Source organism: Pyxicephalus adspersus, chromosome 11 (genome assembly GCF_032062135.1).
Source record: "Pyxicephalus adspersus chromosome 11, UCB_Pads_2.0, whole genome shotgun sequence".
In the NCBI taxonomy this organism is placed as follows: Eukaryota; Metazoa; Chordata; class Amphibia; order Anura; family Pyxicephalidae; genus Pyxicephalus; species Pyxicephalus adspersus.
This window is the reverse complement of record NC_092868.1, coordinates 29057313-29080761: the sequence shown is the minus strand read 5'-3', so window position 1 is coordinate 29080761 and position 23449 is coordinate 29057313. Positions and strand designations below refer to the sequence as shown.

The 23449-nt window shown below is 36.6% G+C and overlaps 1 protein-coding gene across 1 annotated transcript; it reads right to left on the bottom strand.

The window, feature by feature from the left end:
* Positions 1 to 5043: 5043 nt before the first annotated feature.
* LOC140340314 (visinin-like) lies at positions 5044 to 22001 on the bottom strand. Its single transcript, XM_072425396.1, has 3 exons — positions 21505 to 22001; positions 9431 to 9542; positions 5044 to 6978 (listed from the first exon to the last, which is right to left on the bottom strand). The coding sequence occupies exons 1-3, from the start codon at positions 21883 to 21885 to the stop codon at positions 6881 to 6883; spliced, it is 591 nt and encodes a 196-aa protein (XP_072281497.1). The 5' UTR covers positions 21886 to 22001; the 3' UTR covers positions 5044 to 6880.
* Positions 22002 to 23449: the final 1448 nt, after the last annotated feature.

The window sequence follows — 23449 nt, the reverse complement described above, 5'->3', positions numbered from 1 at the left end:
TAGCTGATCTCTAACTCTTCTCCCCTGCCCTTTCATAGTTTAAAAATTAGTTTTAAGACATATCACAACCTCCAAAAATGTATTACAGTTTACCAGTTTTTAAATGCCTGCATTCCCTTATATATGAAACATTTTTTTTTCATTTTGGTAGTCCTGTAAATAATCTTACACTGTATAGACAGAACCATGTTTGCCACACATGCAAACTTTATACATGTCTGCCTTTTGCTGCTTGTGTACTGCATTAAATCTATTTTCTCTCATCTCTAAATTCAGCCAATGGGAGAATCCGACAGATCAGACTCAGAGTTTAAAAATTTCCATTGATGCTAGAATACATTTTCAGACTTGTAGTCACATAAGGTTGGTGATAGAAAATTAATGTAAAGATCTCGGTTTGTTTTTAGGAACCTGAAGGACATGACAGCTCCAGTGGAGTTTTTGTGTTTGTAAAGTTTCATTTTATTTAGGTTTATGTTTTTTTTCTTGAGTTTAATTACCGGTGAAGACACATCAAGATTGATTTCATAAAAGATACAAACCAAATTTAGCAAAGCTTCATTGGGCTTAGAAAATAGGAGCCAATTAGAAGCTAGAAAAAATCCTATTTTGAGAAAATTCCTTGCACCTGATACTATAAAGACCACATGTGTACCCCTTTTTACAATATTTTACTTTGCAAAGTGAGCAGACTGTTTTTGTGAATAAATCTGGATGTGTCAATAATACATTTTTTTTACATGGGTCTAAGGTCTTTGAAATGTCAAATACAGAAGCTAAGAGTGAGCAGCAATCTTCACCGTTAGGACACAAGATAAATGGATTGAGATCTAAAATAGGATGCATACAAGTACATCACAATTAGCTGGGGGTTTTAAATCCAGTTAGCTAGTACATTTAATCTTCCTACCAAGAGGTGGAGCAAGAAGTTTTAAGAAGCTTGTCTTTAATATAGGATGACCTACAAAGTCACAGGGCTTGTGCTGTGTTAAATCTGCTCTGCAAAACGTTGAATAAGGAAGCTATGTTCAATTATTTTAAGGGGTTTTAAACTGGTAAACCATAACATTTGTAGGATAAGTGCTTTTATCCTTTTTACTTCCCCAAGGAGCTAGCCAGCCTAGACCCACCCCCTCCTAAGGATACTTACATTGCAATTGTGCCTACTGCCAATATTTTGTGTGTTGGCTGTGGGTATGCAGTAGCTGTATAGAGGGTTTTATAGGCCTTTCTCCAAAATGTAGCCAGAGATCTGTGTTTCAAAACATCAAATTGGAACTTAACATAGGGTTCTTACCACTGGGATAAATGGACAATGGGCCTGATTTATTAAAGCTCTCCAAGGCTGGAAAAGATACACTTTCATCAGTGAATCTGAGTGATCCAGCAAAACTGGAATGGTTCTCTTCTGTCATTTACTATTTGTTAGCAAATGTTTTCAACCCTGGACATGATTCTTTCCAGGTTTGCTGAATCACCCAGGTTCACAGATGTATCTTCTCCAGCCTTGGAAAACATTATTAAATCAGACCCAATACATTCCAAACTGGTTGCATGAGGCAGAAATTCAAATCTAAATGTCATCTGTCATTGCTGTACTCTACTAGGTATTCTTTTTAAACTCTGTATTTGCTGTGTCTTATGTGACCTCCTCTGGGTCCCCTCAGCACTGCAAAGCTACAGGCACCCTGTACATATTGCAGGGCCAACCAGTTGGCTTAGACTCCATTTAAAGGGACAGTTCATTCTACACTAGCTAGCCATGTGGTGTGCTGTTCTGGTTGTTATTCTCTGTCTGTGTTTCTAAGCATTTACTATTATTAAACAGAATTTATATAGCGCCAACATATTATGCAGCGCTGTACATTAAATAGGGGTTGAAAATGACAGACTAATACAGACAGTGATACAGAAGGAGAGGACCCCGCCCCGAAGAGCTTGCAATTTAGTAGCCATCATGGCATTCTTTGCTAGCCCGATCCATTGTAATCCTAAGCCCTTGCAGTCGCCATTCTCCTAGTTTTGTTTGCTGTGTCTTGTACTATGCTCAAACTACATTGATGTCTGATCTTGTGTGCGGTATTGTAAAGTGTTGTGCCGCCCCTGCTATCATCATATCCCTGTTTTAGTAGGCCTCCAGGTTCTTAGCTGTTCACCTTTGGCTAAGCGTCTTCTTATCCATTGGCACTTTTTTTGTTAGGAGCTCCTGTTTTAATGGGTGAGTGCTGAAAAGGGTAAAGCTGCCCCCTCCTTCAGATTTATATGCTTGGATTTAAAAGATGCTAAAACACAACCGGTCCTTTTTAAAGTGTGAAAACTGATCTATTTAAAATTTAGTTTTTAAGACCATGTAAAAGTTATGAGATTCTTTAATGTGCAGTAAAAATAAAAGATTTGTTGCCTAGTGGAAACTGGATCAATAAGGACATTGGATACATGGAGGCACTCTTTGGATAAGTCATACTGTGTTAACCACTCCAGAAGGGGGTGCATTGTGTCCAATGATTTGATACATAATTGTTTTATTTGGTCTAAACCCTGCCAAATAAATATTTTTCTCTCTCATGGGTTAACTTTATTAGTTTTTACAATAATTCATTTTGGGTTCTATTTGAGATGTTGGAAAAACTCCATGTCTTGAGGGACACACTAATCACATCTGACTTTTGCTATGCTCAATGCCCAGTAAAGTATTGCTGATAGAGCAATGTTATGTTTATATAGGAAAGGACTTCTGAAAGGTAATATATACAAACACAGGCTGTGCTCCACTCCCTGAGGCTCTGTAGATCCTTCCATGAGGAACTTAGCAGCAGACAGTTCCATTAAATAGGTATTGATTTTAGCAGGACTCATCATACCAAAACTGATGTTGCCTTGAAGGAACCATTTACTGCTTGACTTGCTCACGATCCCTTATCAATATTTTTCTTTGCCTATGGACATTGATGCTACCTAAAGCGGACCTTCGACTGGGTGGTTCTTACATTCCCCCTATCATTCATCATCCTAACAGTAAAATTTATGTGGAAGCAAAGCAGGCAAAATCTTGCAAGAAGATACTCCAGTCCATCACAAAGCAACTCCTCGTGAGATGTTGCTTACCATGTCTTTTAAAGGGATCTTTCCTGAAGGAGAGTAACTTCAACCCTGTCTAGATACTCAGGCAAAAGATGGGGGGTAAGGTGATTACTATTCTTCTTTTAACTTCTTTTAACTAACCTTTAGAGATTTTAGTAAAGTAGGTGGTTCAGCCATAGTTAACTGACTCCATTTTTTACCTCCCCCGCTTTATAAATAGATCCCTCATTATGTACCATGAGCCAAAAAAATTCCAAGAAAGGTATATTTTACCAGGTATCTAGCAATCAGGTCAGTGTATCATGTGCAATGTTTTATATATCTAGTGATAATTATAATGTAAAAAGGCATTTCATGCTGTAACATTACTGTACAGATTACAGCTACAACTATACTTAAAACAGAATATACAGACGCAGTATTTTTATGCAAAAATTCGAGGTGACCTCTTTTGTGCCTTTTATCATTGAGTATGACATATAATAAAACTAATAATAAAACTTTCTGTATTATATTAGGGTAATGTTCTCCTGCTAGGAAACCCATTTTTTTAAAATCCCCCTTTGTCTAGGAGTGGTGTACATTTTTTTAATTTAAAATATAATAATCTCTAGATTTTATGGGCGATTTTGAATTTATGCCATCCCTAAATAAATGTTTGCAATGCATTATATCAATGGTAACATTTTTAAACTGTGTTGCATTATACAATATATTAAAAGTCAATAAAAAGATTTGGAATGGAAGCATTACAAAGTGGGTAATTGTGAATTACAAACCACTGTAAACCATATCTAGTAATATTTATTCACATTCAACCGGACTTTTGACTGCTTTTCATCAAGGAAATACCCCAACATTTATAACATACACTGGGGGATATTAAAATTCTGAAACATCAAACTGAGATGGTAACAACAAACACAGAATCTAAAGAACACAGACATCTCAGGAATGCTTTGAAATGTTGTGGCTACCCAGACTAGGCTTTTGTTGTAACATCAACAAAGTCAAGCAAAAATTCAGGACCATCAAACAGAGGAGCCCAGCAGAAAGCACAGAATTTCTTCAGTGATGTGGTATGTGGTAACACTTATGCCTAAGTGTTAGAAAAACAGATATAATTTTTGATCATCACATTCCTGTTTCCTTTAAGCTCAAGCAATACTTTTGAGATGCTGTGTTTCTACAGTAACTGACACCACACTGCCTAATAACATGTTGAGACAAACATCTGTCCTAATTGCATTTAATAAAATAATATACCTGTTCCGACTTACATACAAATTCTACTTAAGGACAAACCTACAGTCCCTATCTCGTATGTAACCCGGGGACTACCTATATATCAGAAGACATTACACTTCTTTTATTTTGTTTTACTTTTATATACCCTATATTACTTCTATTATTTCCTCTACCTGGCTTTGCTGAAGATTACATCATACGTCAGAGTTTTGCATGTAAAAAGTAAATGGGAAATTTTACCAATGGTACACTTCTGCTAATCCTATTGATTTGCCAGAAGTGAACCAACTCTTAATTTCCAATTGTGAACTAACAACGCAGCAATTTCATAGACTGGGTGGTGTTAGATCTACTTATTGATTTAACCACTCCAATCTGTATATGATTTCATTGAAGTTTAAGAAGTATATCGCTAGGATTTAATTTAAACAATTTGTATATTTGGTCCTGCATTTACCCTTCCTATGTAACCTCCTTCCCCAACTGGACATTGGAGACAGATTTTTACCCAGGCCAGGGAGCATGAAGGTGGTGGTATTGATAAACCAGGACATAGTGAAGTCATTTCCCCTATTTCGCATATGTGTGTATGACAAATCCTTGGTCAATAAAACTGTGAACATAATAGATATGTATTGCAACATGTATTTAGAAAGTTCCACTTTTAATGTTTCACTTTTTAAATATAATTCTTTGAAAATTGAAACAAACTCGTTATGAACAAATTACATATTTTATTCCAAACTGAGAAACCATTGAATTTTCCACTTCAAATATTATTACACATCAGTATATTTTTGCATCTTTATTAGTAACACAATACCACATAGAAATAAAGATCTGTGCTATCACAATTCTGATTTGTGCTTGAAAACACTGTCTAGTATAATGTAGACATCTGAAATTAACCCCAAAGTAAAGTAACTGGATCTTTGCAAATGTTGTAACATCCTACTAGTTAGAATATAATGAAAAAGTAAAATAATCTTTTTTAATGTTCATGGCTTTACAATGTTAATGATAACTACCATGACACACAGGTGAGTTTTGATCCTAAAATTTACCAACAGTGATATCTGCATACTAAATCACACCAAGGTAATGCTAAATAGAGGGGCTCTGCTGTACAAATCAGAATTTAACAGATGATTCTTTGATGGTTAAACTCTCTATCAAGGTAATATTGTTGTCTGTGTCCCTGCAACTACTCTCTGTGATGAAAATGAATATTTTGAAAAGATTTCTTCTCATTACCTGTCGTGCTTTGGGTTGAAAATTGAAGGAAAATCTTCTAAAGCAAGGTGCAGAGAGGGAAAAAAATAACTTGATAGGGGTTATAACTCTTCCCAGCTCTATATAAAATGGGCGGCCTAACTGCTATGATAGGATTCAATTGTATAGGAAGCAGGGAGTATGGAAAATTACAAATCAATATTCTGACAGCATCATCATTTATTGCAGTTATTTAACAGATATAACAAAACAGACCAAGTTGGAGACTTGTTTTTTTGTTAAGGATTACATAAACTTTAAGCCTTTAAATTTTAATATTCATTAATATTATATAGTGTTCATAGAGCACATTATTGTCACATTGTACATTCAAAGATGCTGCTGGTGATACCAATGATGCTGCTGGTGGTCATTACATTATATATTATATATATATGTAATGATGGATTCTGGAAAATGAAAGGGGTACTGTGCGAAATTTACTATACATAAGGAACGGATCCTGATTTTTACAGAGTTTTTAAATTTTTTTTTTTGATTTAAAAGAAATTTAGTAGGTTAAGTTACCAACTTTTACCTATTATTTTATTGATATCAAATAGGAAGTTAGTTTATTAAATTTTTATATATGGAACTACATGGATAGATTTATTACTGAAAAAAAAGGCTTAAATCATAACCAACGAGCTGGATACAGCAAAAATGTGTTCCAAATTTTTTTAATGTACCACACAAAGCAAATTACAGGGCCCATAAAATCTCCATCATGACCATTACTAGCACTGGGTGGCTCTAAACAAAATAGATGATTGCTGTACAACAATAATGTAACAGTATAATTAGCAATGTTCTTAATACCCAGCTCATGATCTGCATACTTCTCCACAACCTGCCATGGAACCAGCACAGATATGGAAACAGAAGGAGACTGCCTAGCATCAGAGAATGACTGGCTGGAGGCTGTCTGGTTGGAGATAAACCGCTAGGAGACGTATTTTTATTTAGAGACCACCAAATGATGTTACTTACTTCATGTATTTATCTAAACTTCAATGTTAGTGCAGAGCTGTAAACTTTTTATTTCTTTATTATAATATCCTCCCACCAAACACATGTAAGAAATATTAATTGATTGTTATTCTAGATTCCTCTAATTAGTTGCTTGGAGTGCAGTGGATGAGTAAAAGAAGGTAAATCTCTATCCTTTTATTACAGACTGTAAACATCACCTGATAACTCACAAACACATATATACACCAAAATTATACACACCACAGGCAAGCACATTTGGCATTCTTGTATGCCTTGCTATCTTTCTTCAAGACTTGTTAGCTACTTTGGGGTCATACTGGATAAGCCGCATTATTTGATCGTTCATCATAACTCCTTGAATGAATTCCCCTTCAGCAATTTTATCTGGACCAAAAGAAATTAAAATATATGAAAATAAAACAGTTACATAGACAACATTATTATTGCAAACAAAATACTAATTACTAGGCGTTTGTAAGACCTTTGCAACATTTTGTCCCAAACGTTTTGATATGTGCAGCACCTACTTAGTTCTATCATACTTTCTTCAAACCTCATTCAGGAGTTGATTTGTTTGGTAAACCAAAACCGAAGGTTTCATGGTTCCTATTCTTTGCCAACAGATGCACATAATCATGTTAATAGGAGCACAAAGAATATTACAATCATGTTCATTTCTTCTATGCTGCCTATTTTTCCTTTACATGCTGTAAGTTGATAATTCAGCTTTTGTACTAAACTTTTATAAACAGTGCAAAAACATAATAATGAAAGTTTTAAGCAAGAAGACCTCTTCCAGTTGTTCTGTTTTTGGTGAAAGTGAAAGACACATTTAAAGGGACTTTAGTAGAAAGCAGGAGAATGCTGCAGGTATGAGGAGCATGCATATACATGCAACAAGCACTCAAACGTTTATAGCAAAGTTTAAGTACTGCCAAAGCTTTAGTGTGAATAAGGCTTCCTATCATATTCACATGCCAATATGAATGTTTGGGGCAGGGCTCTGACACTACCTGGAATTGTGGCAGTATAGCCTGGAGGGAACAATGTTGGCCAGCTTGTTGGCTGCTTCAGCAGAACTGAAAAATAGAGGTCATCTGATTTCTGAAGTCTGAATGTATTACCATAAAATAACAATCTAAAGCTGAAAAAGTTATTTTCCCTTTAACTTAAACAGAGATAAATTTGTAAAAAATAATTGCAACCACAAATGTGAATGTTTAGGCGTTACAGAAATAGTTTTTGATTATTTATTATTATTATTATTATATTATTATTATGTTTTTTTTTTGTTCATGGCCCCAATCACCTGTTGTGTGTTTTTAGAGCTCATTTACAGCACATGCAGTTCATACACATTGCTGTGTTCCTGTGGTCAATGTACCCCAAGGCTCAAACAAATTTACCTGCACTATGATTTGCAATGCACCATAACAATTTTTGTATCTGTTCGTTGTGGTTGGCTGTACAAACTAGATATAAGCACCAGGATGCTATTAGGAATGAACTCCATAGCATGTTGTGTTGTATGAATGCACATTTAGGGCTCATTCACTCTAGAACCCACTCATGTGAGAACAGTCCATACCAGTCTTTGGTCTAAATGAGCAGTCTATGGCAGCCTTTTGCAATACATGAGCAGTATTCTGTGGTCTATATAACATACAGTATGAATATTATTACTGGATTGCAGGTAGAGTTGGCTATCCTGCTACTGAAATAATTTTGTATCAGACTGGCACTACTTTTCTATATAAAGACTTAGAATAAGCTAAAGCTGTTAAACCATGCCCCCCAATATTTTATCTGCCCACCGATATGCTGTGCCATGATGCAATCATGTCTAAAACCACTACTTTCAGTCTCAATGACAAAGGTCGGCTGGGGCACAGTACTATATACGATGGCCTTACACAAATACTTTACAAAAATGCCTTTCGATACACAGTTGCTTTTGTAAGAAAGATCTTCCATAAGAATCTACTAAGACATAACTTTCCAAAGTCTTGCTCTCTGGCAATGTCAAATAAATTTAAAATGCAGGCATTGGGTATGATAAGAGTGTACCTAAACTCACAATTTTCACCTTACATAAAGGGGGAGACAATCCTGTTATGTAAAGTAAAAATTCTGTGTGTTTTTTTTTCAGTGCAACACCCTTTTTTTTTTTAAAAAAAAAGGGTGCAGTACTGCCCCCTAATTCTCGATCGCCTAGGCTGTCATGCATCCTAGGAGGCTCTTGGGTGCTCCTTCTGCGCATACCCGAGCATCTCATGACAGCCCTGTGGGATTAGGTAAATTTTTTTGTTTTGGGAGACTTTTGAGTTTAGTTCCTCTTTAATTAAAGTTCTCCAACACTGGAGAAGATAGACTATCATGGGTGCACCTGTGTGATCCAGTAAACCTGGAACGGATCTGGTACAGGACTGAAAATATAACTTATAACTAAGCAAGTGATTTAAAAAAACATTTTGTTACAGTGTTGGGGAGTTTTAATAAATCAGGCCCTGAAGGTGCCAGTTCTGATTGCTGTTTAATGTGTTAAAAGCAGTTTCATGAATATGAACCAAGAAAATGTAAAAATACAGTCTGCCATGGCAAGGGATGGTAGTGTAAATTAAAAATAATCAAGAAATATTCATAGAAATGTGCGTAGTGCAATATTGATATGCAAACTGCAAAAATCCATGGCATCCAAACACTACCACATGCCCCCACCATTCAGCTGGGTTTTGCAGATTAACAGAACATGACTATTCATTTCTTGTACTGAGTTACTGAACAGGCCGCTCTATGGCAAGGTATTGCTGTATTTGTAAAAGATGAATTAAATTACCATGATCTTTCTTCTTGAAATAAGCCCATAGCTTGTCTGCTCGCTTTTGTGGTGTATTTTCATCATCTGGAAGGTTCTTCTGTTCTGATTGAGGAATCATCTTGAATATTGCCTGCAGAGAACCAAAAGATTTATTATTGCATATATACCTATATAGAATCTAGGGGACGATTGTATGTAGTGGTGTAAGAGAAGAAAGTGCATGCCCACTCAAGCATGTGCATGTAACCCTGCGCATGACACGTCCATGTGTGCATCCCAATGCAAGGGTGCATAGTTCGTCACATGACGTGCAAGCAAGGGTGAGCACACACGTGCACACATGCTTATCCCTGGACAAATTGGGGATTACAATTCTGACCTCCCTCTTGGATTTCCCATAGTTTGTAGCTTTGACTTTGGTTTCCTCACTTTCTTTGCTGACTTGTACCATCTTGGATTTTGAAGTCCTGACCTGGCTTTCTGACTCCGTACATTAATGAGGTCAAATATGATGTATTTGCATCATCTGTATTTTATACCTTTTAAAATTTTTTGGAGAAAACATTTCAGGATGACTGGTGGAGCATTCTTTAAAAGCTGATGATCCCAAAGTAGTTATAGCAAACTAAAATAAAGCTGAAGGCTTGTATACAAAAAATAAAAGCTCTCATGAAGAACTTTTTTTTCAAGTTGTTCTTTGAACTATATAAAGCTGGGATCAACTAGATAGGAAATTAATGAAAAACACTAATTTTTTACTAGAGATAACCAAACCAGAACAAATTTGCTGACAACTTCACACAAATTGGACCCAAAACTAACTGTTGGTAGTTATTGACCCAAAAATGTTAGAATAATGAAATAGGCTTCATGGTGGTTTATAGCTCGGTGGGGAGTGGAGAAAACTTTCTAATGAGCAAGTACAAGATCACCTGTATGACAAACTGGGCCGATTGAGGCTGCTGATCCAATCTGTTATCCAAGGGGTCATGGGGAATGCATGGCACAGTGGATCTAAAGCAAAACTTTCTTGTTCACCAAAGAAGGTCAAATCAAATGTCAAGCTACGGGTGGACTCCAAATTGAACGAACATATTTCTAAACCAGAGCAACGTTGTTCCAAAGAAGATCATTGAGTAAGCAATGCCAACAAATAGCAGCAAGCTAGGGAATTGAATCTTTTCGGAAAGGGTGATGAAGTTGGTCATTTTAAAGACAGTGCTCAATAAAAACACCTTGGCTATACGTTAGTAACAAACAAATACATTTCCTTATATATATCTGTACAGATGTATTTTTTTTTCTGGGGGGAGGCCCTTAACAATATCAAGTTTATTACTTGTGTGAAACTGTAATAGCAATGTCATGAGGCTGAACTCATGCATTTTGTTGTTCATTTTATTCATAAAATTAATTTAATATGTTTTAATCCCAACAAATTTGATTTGGTAGCATCCTGTAAAAAAAGGGCAACACTAGGAGCTGCACCAATAAGAGGGACAGTATGCATATGTGCTGATAAGGAAAATATTGACAGGAGGAAGAAGAGAAAAGTGAGCAGAGAGATGAGCTCATTGGTTTGCTGTAGATCCTTAAATGAACATATACATGTTGGGGACAGAATACCACCCTAGCTGTATTGTCAGGTTACCAACCTGACTTTGATTTATGGCACGGTGGCTCAGTGGTTAGCACTCTGGCTTTTGCAGTGCTAGGTCTCAGGTTCAAGTCTCGGCCAGGACATCTGCATGGAGTTTGCTTGTTCTCCCTGAGTGGGTTTCCTCCGGTTTGCTCTCACATCCCAAAAAATTGCATTTAGGTTAATTGACTTCCCCCCAAATTGACCTTACACTGTACAAATGACATATGACTATGGCAGGGCCATTTGAGGGACAGATAATGAAAGGACTATGGACTTTGTAAAGTGCTGCGTAATATGTCAGTGCTATATAAATAGTGGATAATATTATTAATAATGGTATCTCATGACTGTATGGTCAGAAATATAAATCTACTGAAGGGTTAAATGCTATGTGAAATAAGGATCTTGTCCATCTGTAGAGTGGAAAAGTAGAGAAATCACTTCTTATCCTAGGGGGACAACACTGATTGTCTGACATACGTAACAGGCTGGTTTAACATCGGTATCGCTTTACTTTTATAGAAGACTTATTATTGGCATACTGTAAAGACTGGTCAGGTTAGATAAAAAATCTATATATCAAATGGCAACCTGCCGTTCCTTGCACAGCACAATATTGAATGTACCCTGCATTGTGCTGTGATTGTAAACAAAAAAAAAACACCACATGCATGGCAATGCACAGAGCAACGCACATCCACGTGCCCGTGCTACCAGGGCTAAGGGGGCACAGAGTGGCAAAGAGCATTGAATAATTCTACAAGCTGACAAAGTTTTAATACTGATGGTCACAGATACATGTACATAGAGATAATACAAAAAAGAAATAAAAGTTGTTTTAAAATATTTATATTCCATTGCTTCTGTTTGCAAATTGTGTTTCAGAACCATTTCACAAATAAATAAAGCCTAAAGCAGTGTTTTTAGACATTTTTAACACAGGGGAACCCTTGGAAATAACTTTCAGCTCTTCATGGAACCCCTACTATAATTACTATACTCATATATATATACTTACTATATCTCATTAGTGTACATTAGTGTGGTGGTCAGTAGGAAGAATACCTTGTACATTGTCGGGCAGTGAAAAGAATGTCACAGATAGCCAAAAAGAAAGAAAGGCCCAAAGAAAGGATCTGAATTTGCAATACCTTAAATAAGCCAATAAAAGGTATCGCCTGAATTCCAAACTTCATGCACTGATGTCTAGCAAGGTACAAATGTTTACTACCAGCTTAACAGTTATGAAATATTCATGAGTTACTAAACAATGATTTTACTGTATTGGATTATTATTATCAATCAGTAAATGGTTCTAAACACATTTCTAATTGTCTCCTACTGCTGCTCAGAGATAGACATAATTTTGATGACCTAAAGAATAATTACTCAAATAAAATCCTAAACTAGTTGATGGTATAGGAGTAAGGGGGTGTGCATGACCCACAAATTTCATATGCCCGGAGCTCTAAGTGAATTGATTTTGTTTTGTAGTTCAAAGTTCAGTCTACCGTGTGCTTACAGTAATGAGAGGATGGATTTTCCCTTGTTGATTGCTGGGGGCTAAAGGAGGAGGGGTTCACTCCATCTTCTACATAGACGTGTGCTGTTTATGTCAAGGATTTATAATTTTTGTCTTAGAAAATCAACCATTTTTTAAGTTTATTAATGTTTGCTTATGATCCAGATATTGCTTTACACATAATCAAATGACATGCATTGTCTATGACTTGACTTTTACAAATATTCATTTAGGACACTTGATACAGGTTTATACATGATACTATGATTCCAACCTTTACATTTAAATATGCTTCATTTATTTCCCCAATTTGACTGGATATTTGATACAAGTATATTAATACTGGGATTTACCATTGAACAGGTAATGGTTTATTCCTTATTAAATTGCCCTAAAACAGCTGAATATCAGTGTAATCGCGTTAGTTTCATGGGGTCAGTGCTTTGTCTTCTGTACATTTTGATCTTGCTTGGATTACGTGACAGCTGTGTCTTGGTTTTACTGTCCTCAGTTTCCTTGTTAGTAAGACCCTGAGCATAATGTGTGGTATTTAGTACAAGGTCCTCCTTTCCATGAGGCTGTTCTGCAAGGGATTCTGTTGTATTCTGTGCTTGGGGGTTAGCTCTCCGGCTTTCGAAGTGCTAGATCCCTGGTTTGGATCCCAGCCAGGACACTATCTGCATGGAGTTTGCAGGTTCTCCCCGTGTGTGCATGGGTTTTCTCCGGGTACTCTGGTGTCCTCCCACATTCCAAAAACATGCAGTTAGGTTATTGGCCTACCACTAAATTGACCTTGGACTACAATAATGACATATCACTATGGTAGGGACATTAGATTGTGAGTTCCTTTGAGGGAGAGTTAGTGACACGACTATGGACTTTGTACAGCACTGTGTAATGTGATGGCGCTATATAAATACTGTATATTAATATTAATAATCCTAATGTGTAACCAGTATAACCTTTCAATTTGTAATCATGAGTGCAGCCATTTTTAACCAGCATTGTGCACAATTGTGTAATCAGACCACTTACCGAGCAATTCTTCAAAGATTTCTTCACCCAGCTACATGGTTCTTAGGTTTATCTAAGGATTTAACTCTGGGAATCCTGTGGATGTTAACTGTGTGTTAAATGTTATTTGCTTCCACCCTTTGTTAATGGCACGCCTTGGTACTGTTGTTCCTTTTCTATTGTATATTGTGTTTTGTTTTTTTTTTATTCCTGGTTGTTACCCTACTATTGTTGTTTGTTATTTTGACCTCATGTTGAATTCATTCAATAAAACTTCAAATTAAAACAAAAAGTTTACATCTAAGTTGTCGTTGTAATCAGTGGTCCCCAAACTACAGCTTGCAGACTGGTGGTAGAGGATGCCAAGTGCTGGAAGTCTTTTTATTATTGGTGCCAGTGCTGAGGGGGTAGGTTATGGAGTGGGAAATGTTTACACCCAATGAAAATTAAAACAAGGGTATTTTTATTGCCAATGACCGCCAATACAGAGATATGTTTTATTCCTACTGACTGCCAGAAATGGAGCATTTAGTACTCTTATTGAATGCAGATTTAATTACTCACACTGACCATGAATGTAGAATAATGTTTCATTCCAGCTGACCAGCAATATGGGGGCAGTTGTTTACTTCCATTGACTACCAACATAAGGAATTTATACCCCAACTGTATGTTTTTTAATTCCTCCTTACCAAAATTTGGCCCCTGCCGAAGGGTGACTCGGCCCTTTGCAAAATCTATAGGGCTATACCTGCCATACGTCCTGGGTACATTTGTTGGACCTTCTATATTCTATATTTATTTAGTTGGATTTAACTGCCTAACAGTAGAGTTACCGACATGGAGGAACTATCACAAATTCCTTAGAAACAGATGATTTTATCTGTTCTATGAAATAAATATAAACAAGAAAAACTCTTTAGAAGGGCAACTGGAAAAATCTGACTACAGCTCCTAACTATAATTTTTATTCTTTCTACATTGCTTACCACCTATTGTATTGCCAGGTGGATAAAATAAATTTGTTTTTAGGCTGCATTAGTTGAATATTTTATTAGTTTGGTAAAGATTTAGCTGTATGAGTTATTTTGTTCATTTTTGAGTCTGGTGAACTTCTTTACTTGTTCATCATTATTTAGGCAGCCTACACATGCTCAGTTATTGTAGCTGGAAACAATCATTCAATATCATTTCCAGGGACAAAAGACTTACAGATGAACGAATGAGCTCTGTACACACAGTGCCGTTCTTTTCTATAGAGAAGGGAGGGGGAGAACGAGCAAGCAGCACCCCGCTGTGCTCTCCTGTCCTCACTTGTATCGCAGTCATGGATCCGGCAGGATGTATTCATGAACAATGTCAGGTGACCTGTACATATGTCAGATTCTTGCCCGAGGCCGTTTATATTAAGCAACAGTCAATGACATGTATACAAAGCTTTAGCTCTTTTCCCTCCAACCTGACTGTCACCGGCCCATCCATGTTATTCATTTATTTTACGTAATTGTATCACTGCTCCAGACTAACACTTATCCAAAAATGATTTTGATATCAGCATAACTTCTCCCAAGAGTCAGCCCACTGTATGTATCAGGGCTGATTGCTCTTGATGGGACTACTGAGATAAGGAGGTTGTGGAGGTTTTTGGGAAGCTATGTACAGCAACCTGCCTGCCCCTCCCACCAGTTAAGATATGCCTGAACTTGCAGAAAGAAACACAGAGACCCCGTTATGCTGTCACTGAGTCAAAACAAAGGTATTTATTCAAAACTTTTTTTTAACAGTTGTAGTAGCATATTGATGAAGAGGTAAGAGTATAACAAAGGAAAGTGAAATATTAGCATAATAACTTTAGATAAATTTACTTTTAACCATATTACTTTAGTTTGTCTGCTTTTGTCTCAATAACAACATTTGATATCATTCTTAATCATAAAAAAGTTAAAAAATTTCCTAAAAATATTATTTACAATGCTCCTGAAATATGTAGGTAATTAAAACCATACACTGGCCTGCCAACATCAAACACCGGCTTGCCCTTTCCTGGGTATATAACAGTACTCTGGCTTTGTAATTGGCTGTTGGGCCGGAACACAATCACAGAGCAAGTCATGTGTTCCCTCATACTTGGAAATGAATTTTATTAATTTAGGCTGCAGAGGAACACAGAACTGCAATTGATTTCTGGTGGAGGTGTGTATATCAGGTTTGGGGTAAACCCTCTGCAGAGACACTGCCAGTTTGTGCGGCACGGGCAAGCTAATTGTATGTCTTTAAACTGACACCTATTGAATGCAAGCTGTATATATAAAATATTATGCAATATGACATAAATACTTGTATAAAAATAAAATGTAAAATCTGTTTTTTTATTGATGGAAAAAAACTTTTTCCAATCTTTCATTTCTGGTAGAGTATTCTTACTGTCCAAAAGTTATCCTATTCATGAACCAACCTAATAACAAATACCCTAACCATAAATTATCTTATATTTTGCTATTCGTCACCTATTGGGCCCTCTACCTGTCAATATATATTTTCCTATGTATGCAGTACCCCTTTATGGGCAGCAGGTGACACTGCTGCAGTTTTCCATCAAAAAGAATTTGGAATATGCTGGCCTTAGATAGAGAACAATGGTGCTTGTGTGTGAATTGTATTTTGGATGAACTATGATATTTTGTGCAACTGCCTTTTAAACACTAAAAATCTTAATTGTATACCAACCAATTTGACCCTAGTGTAATGTACTGAAATGTTTTTGCAATAATCAGTTCAAGTAAAGCATGAGTAAAGGATTTATTGAAAACATTTCCTATATTTAATTAATAGCACTTCATTGTTACCTTTTTATATTAGCAGTTCTTGCACATATATAATTGAACATTTTGGTAATTTTTTTGGTTACCTTCACACAATAAAAAGAGAAGAAACACTGAATAAAACTTCGGGTGGGTGGTTGGTTGAATCTCTCATTGGTTCCCATTCATATCAGGTTTTAAAATCAATATAGTTACAGATGTCCTTCGTTTGGTCTGGTGATATCACAGGTCCTATCTCTTGGCACATATTTTTTATAATTTTAAGATGTGGCTTGAAATTATAATATTGTATATTAGCAGTACAGCAGAATCTGCAAAAAACCTGCAAAAACTGCACATTGTTTCTGGCTTTTGGCAAAAAAAAAAGGATCCACTCGGGGAAAACCAGAATAGGAACTGATTATAGATTATAGTGGTAGCAGCAGGGCAATTGTTAGTCTAGGGAGCGGTGGAAAATAACATGTGGGACACATGGAACAATAAAAGAGAGAGAAACAAAGGTAGTGAATGAGTGGAGATTAAAGAATAGGAGGCTGAGAGAGAGAAAGCTGATCTGCCAGTGCTAGGCAGGACAGACAAGACAGAAAGACAAAATCTTCTCTTTTTTAACAATCTTGAACTTAAGGTTTAAAGAAGAAATATGTCTCTAGATCTTTGATGCCATAACTTTCCAAAGCTGCATTGGATCACTTCTTCAGGCATATAATAAAGAGGTTCTGTTTGGTCCAAAACATTGAACTGATTCATACTGCAATGTGATGCCATTTGGAAGTTCCTGCAACACCCTCTTTAAAGTGTATTCTGGTGTGCAATGGAAATCTATATTACATTTATTATTTAAAGGTAATTTAATGTGCCTAAATGTTTTATTTTTAAAATGTGTTTACATTTACAAGTATTTTTTAGTATGTTGTACTCATTTAACGTGCACTCATTCCAGCAGGCGGTGAGTAAAACTCCAGGGTTTCAGAAATCTGATATACCACTATGCTGAGTTAAAAAGGCATTACTTGAAGTCTGTGCTGCCGACTCTCAGTGTAATGTATCTCCTGTCAAATTAAAACTTCCAAGTCAGGTCAAACTCAGTAGTGATACATTAGACTTTCTGTATGTGGGAGAACACAATGAGCCCACAGTGGGTTTGTTTGGGAATACTTTTTCAGCATTACCAACAGGTAAGTTCAAGGGGTTCCCATAATCCCAGAAGTCTTGGTGATATTCAGCCTGTGTATGGACTGCTGATAGCTTTAACTAATATTGGATTGTTGGTATGATGGAGGAGTTGTGTAGGTAGTGGAAGACCTAAGACCCCATACATACATTAGATATGGGTAAATGTAAAATGATCTTTTGTGCTTATTTCCAGTAACAAGAGAAAGAATAAGCACTGTACACACAGCGCTGTACTGTTCTATGATATTCTGTTCTTTATGATCCGTCATCCCCGCTCAGTATTTTACTATTCACAACAATGAATCACTAGATGGGGTGGAGGGGATCCATAGCTTGTTTCCATAGCTTGTCCAGTTCAGCAAACCTGTGTGTACTCAAATGTTTTATCATTATTTTTTTTTTACTTACTATGTAGTGTTTTATAATGAAACCTTTAACAATTGAAATATAGGCATCCCATTCTTTTTCAGATGAGCTCACATCAAGCAAAGTAAGGGAATGTGTTTTGCTGAAAGAAGATAACAGTAGCATCAGCATCACTGGCTTCTTAAATCTTGGATTGTTGAGATAATTGGGGATTTTAGAGTAAGGCCTAAGGGCTAATACACATGTCAGATTTCTATACAGTATATCTATAGCAGTAAATGATCTTGAGCTCTGTACACCTAGAGCTGTTCAGTTCTATGGTGAGGGAAGAGGAACCCCGCTGTGTGCTTCCCTGATAGGAAATTACAGGGTTGCCTCAGGGAGATCACTACCAGACAGCTAAGAAAGCAATGACAGCGGCTGATGCCAGTTAATATACCACGATGCTGAAACAGCTGAATCCTGTAGATTTAGTATATTGGTCCACTGGTTTTGAAATAAATCTGTTTATATTTTTAAAATGTGTTACTAGGGTAGAGCTACAACACAGGAAAGAATTATGGAGTTCTAACTGTGGATGTTGTTTAGAGAGATGAACTCATTTTAAAGAGGATAAGAATTCTATTTAGGTAAATCTTTATCTATCCCTGGACAGAGAGGATCTCAGATTAAACTTAGAAACCAAAGTAGAATTCAGAGAAGATGTATTTTTAAGTAAATAAATACTGCAGGACAGCAACAACATTTTACAATGAAGTTACAGTTTACAAAGCTTCTTTCCACCCTATGGTTGTTTTACAGGATAACATAAGCCGTAAATATATCCAACAGGCACACAAAGGAATCATCATTTCTAAATGATGAAAGACATCAATACCACAGCATAAAAAGGGGCCGAAAAACAAAAAGGAGTTAAACGTGCTGAGGTTTAACAAAGATGTTATTGAGCAATCAGTGTACAAAGTGCTGTAGGGCATAGTTACCAGCTTTGCTAAACATTATATTGTGATGATAATGACATTATAATAGAAAATGTATTTTAAACACAATAGTAGTAGCTTCTTTAAAATGCACCTATGCCCAGATTGTTTTACATATTCTAACTAACAACAGATGTATTAAAAAGGCCCTCTCTGACCTCTCTAGCTGCTTCATTGTGAAGTGAATCATTCTCAAAGATTCTCAAGCAACAAAAACTCTTGTTGGGTTCAGTAGGTTTCTAACAGCTTAGAAACACTTGCTGTGTGTTTGCACAACTACAGGGCTGGCAGTTTACCCAGATTCTGTGCTTTGAACATGCATTTGATCACAACTTTGAAGTTAACAAGATATGCAGGGACTTTTAATATTTAGAATATTGAATCATTCCTTCTATAAACAATCATTACTTGGCTGTAGTGAATACTATGGTGACCCAGAGTTTAAATAGTAATAAGGATATGAAATCATGATGGGTACACCTATAAAGGATTAGGAGGTAGTGGAAGTCATGCTATACTGTTCCCACCCCCATCACTGATAACAAACATTGGCCATACCCAGCACCATGGTGTAGGACAACATAATATTTGGAGGATTGAATTGAATAATTTTGTTTCATTTGGATTAACTGTTTTGTACATGTTTTTGCTATTACACAATTAGAGTGGATAGGGGCACAGATCTTGAAAGTAACTTGAGGAAGAAACACATCCCAACTTCACGACAAGCGAGTGACAAGTGCTGTGGTTGACACTAAAAAAGTGCATAGTAGTGTAATAAGGGGTGATAGGGAGTCACTAACCACATGTTTTTCAATCATCAATCTGAAAGCAAAACTTTGTACCCAACTAATACAAATAAAACAAAAGGTTACCTAAAGCCGCATACACACGTGCAATTCTTGTCGTTGGAAAGGATCTTTCACGATCCTTTCCAACGATAAGAACCGCAAGATGCATAAACGAGTGCTGTACATACAGCACCGTTCTGCTCTATGGAGAGGGCAGGGGGAGAGCGACAGAGCGGCACCCTGCTGCACGCTCTCCCCCTTCCCTTGCATTAGGATGGCTCGTCGTTCATCGTTCGTGGATCCGCCAGGATGGATCCACGGACGATGAACGACGTGGGCTGTACACACGCGAGATTCTCGCCCGATATCCAGCCGATGCCGATTATCGGGCGAGAAAAATTTAACGTGTGTATGTAGCTTTACCCTGATTTGATATTGAATATAGAGTAACTCAGTTATATAAAAGTTTTTCTTATTCCTCTTAAAAGCCACATACTCATATTTTTCCTTTTTTTCAACTTTGTACAATCAGATTACAATACAATATCAATGCAAACACATGCCTGTGAATGGGTATGTTTAGGAAATAGACCACTGGATTTCAAATGATTGTGCTTGCACAGGAAAAGGCCTACACCCCATCTACAATTGCCTATTCATATTGATATACTTTCAGACAGTCTGGGACTTGATGTTAACTCCTTAGAAGGCCGGCAGGAAGACAATAGCTTGGACTGTAAATTGTTGTTAAGTAGTTGGTTATGTAGGTTATGTAAATAACTTTCAACTATTAGTGTCAATATATCACTGATTATATATATATTTTTATTTAGAATGTTATTATTACTTTTATACTATTCTATAAAATTGTAAATAATTTGTCTATTATAGCTAATATCAGCTGAGATTCCTATAATACTATTTGGGAGGATATTGCAAAGTGAAGTGCTGAAAGCACAGAACAATTCAAACAACTTTTCTTTTACAGAGTTTCTGCTGTGTATCAAACAACTGTTAGATGCTATTAGATTACAATTTATAATTAGAATTGTATATTGTTTACACTTTTCATTTTTGCATTACCATCCAATAATCATATTTACTTATCTTTGAAATGTATTTAACTAATCCAGGGCTTAAACACAGACCCTCAACAGATTAACCAATGTCCCTATAACCTCTTCAACAAATGGAAACAAAACAGCATAATTAACAGTATTATTAGTTATCAATATGGCTTTAAAAGGTGTCAATAGTTTGGATTTTTATTACATTTACACTGAAATTTACAAATACACAAACTAGCTCTAACTGGTAAGATTGTTACTGTTGCTTTTTTGTACAATCAGAACACAAAATCCGAGGTACAGTTACTGGCACCTATTGATGTCTAGCCAGGTATACATGATTAAATCTTCTGCCATCAGAAACCATATGGTTGGATGCCCCAAAACACTTCGCAAAGTGTCTGCTTCTCCAATTCAATCACTTTCAGAAAAAAAGTAATTGGTTGGATGTGCAACATGGTTTGTACTTCTGATGGTTTACCTACATATCAGATCAATACACAACTGATCGAGGAGAGAAAAATCAGTTAGTAATGACTGGATAGAAATACATTTTACTCCATACAATACAAATACAATTTTTTAGAGTATAAGGGGTAAAGATATACCGGTTTAATCTTTGGGCTGTAACACTTGATATAAAAGATTATTGCCATTAATTTATTTTAGAAGTTGGATCCCCTTAGTAGAATGCTAATCAACAAGCTATACTTACTGTGATAATCTCAAGGACTTCGACTTTGCTGACTTCACCATTCCTGTCCACGTCAAACAAAGAAAATGCCCATTCCAGCTTGAGGCTGGTTTTCCCAGAAGAGGTAAGATGAAGTGCAATAATGTACTCTCGGAAGTCCAATGTGCCATCATCATTTGTGTCAAAGCTGCGGAAAACATGCCTGGCGTATGTCTGAGGATCTGAATTGGGAAAGAAATTGGCATAGATCTTCTCAAAGTCTGGCCGTGTTATCCTTCCATCTGGACATTGCTTCTTAAAAGTCTCATACCAGTTGTAAAGCTCTTCCTCTGTATACTTTGTGTTTAGTTTTAAATCCTCAAGGATTTCTTTTGAAAGGGCTCCACTTTTGGTGTTCCCCATGTTTGCTGTGACCCCTCACGTTACTTATCACCTGTGATAAAAACTGTAAGACAAAAAAATGACCTCAAACTTCTGCTGTTTTAGCTGGGCTTAACTGGAGTGGAGATGTCAGAAATGTCTGCTTCTCTTTTTATAGACTCCTAAGTCACTTATTACATCACAGATTGGAAATCCAGCCCCTTCTTCTACACCTTTCAGGACTGCCTGGGTAAAGGGCTTAGTGATACCTATATCTTTTTAATGAAGGGAGATTTCAACCCTGAGAAGATTTAGCCATGTCTTTCATTTCTGCCATATGCTCTCCGTCTATATACTGTCATCCTCGCAGCAACTACACTACATTGTAAGCCACAGCAATGCAGCACACTTCTCAGAATGGGTATACATGGAACTTTGTTTTATCGTTGTATTTATGGAACTTTACATGGAACTTTATTTTGTTTTGTATCTGAATGAATTGACCTACTTATATGCATACCCATGCAAGTAGATGTTTGCGCGTACCATTATCATTGAACTAGGCTGTAGCTGGAAAATCACGTGAGTCTATTAGAAGATGAGTATTTATCAGTACAGTACTTTACAACAATCAGAAAATTCAACTTCAATTTAAGGTGTGAGTTTACACAAACTGTAAATTATTGTATTCTCATACATGTTGGAAGATTGACTTATTTACCTTGTTCCATATTTTTCTGTGACCCTTACCAACATGATACTGGAATCACAAATGGGTCTGACTTTCATGGTTTGGTGGATACAACCAGATGGGCAAGATTAGAACCTGCGGTGGGATCCCTTGCCAGCCACTTGGTTAAGCTGGTTCCTAAAAAAATAACTGCGGATCTGACACTAGGCAGCAGAAAGTGTTACGGTACCAATTACATCCGCCCCTATTCATTTTTAATTGGGGCTTCTGTGATTATAAGCTACTTGCAGTGTCTCCTCTGAGGCATGATGAGGAAGTAACAGCACAACATCCTCCCTGCCAGACTGAACATAGCCTAAGAGTGAAACTTCCTTGCTTGGCATCATCATGGCTGCAGTGCGGAGAGGGCATAGCTGTGGGCAGAGGAGGGCAGGCATTCACATTCTATCAGTGTAATTTAGGAAACTGAAAAGCTAACATTTTATGAGTGTAAGATAATGTAGCAATAGTTAAAAATCCCTGTCATTATTTTCCTTGCTCCCTGTGTCCCATGGAAAACATTTCTTTTCACTTCCTGTTCCAGTAACACAACAGAAAGTAAAATATATTATCTCCAAAGTGGGGTAAATGTCTTTCTAAATAGCACACAGTGGAATAGGTATTAAAAGGTTTCCCCTATACCTCCAGGTATATTTAGTTCCTGGACATGCATCTGAAAGTAATGGGAAATCTCCCCAGTGAGAACTGAGTAATATTGGGTAGTTGTCCCTATTGGGGGATTCACGCTCCCATTGTAACATTTCACCAAGAATTCACCAGTGTCTACAGAAAGATAAATATACTTTTTGCTACGAGGATATTACAATACATGAAAACCCATTTTACGCAAGATGTACATAGTAATAACAGTACATA

Excerpts from the sequence above, each read along its gene's own strand:
- LOC140340314 (XM_072425396.1), bottom strand. The coding sequence starts at position 21,885 with ATGGGGAACACCAAAAGTGGAGCCCTTTCAAAAGAAATCCTTGAGGAT. Across the intron at positions 9,543-21,504 it reads AAGTCCTTGAGATTATCACA|GCAATATTCAAGATGATTCC; the intron begins GTAAGTATAGCT and ends GGTTCTCTGCAG. Across the intron at positions 6,979-9,430 it reads TTTCAAGAAGAAAGATCATG|ATAAAATTGCTGAAGGGGAA; the intron begins GTAATTTAATTC and ends CTTTTGGTCCAG.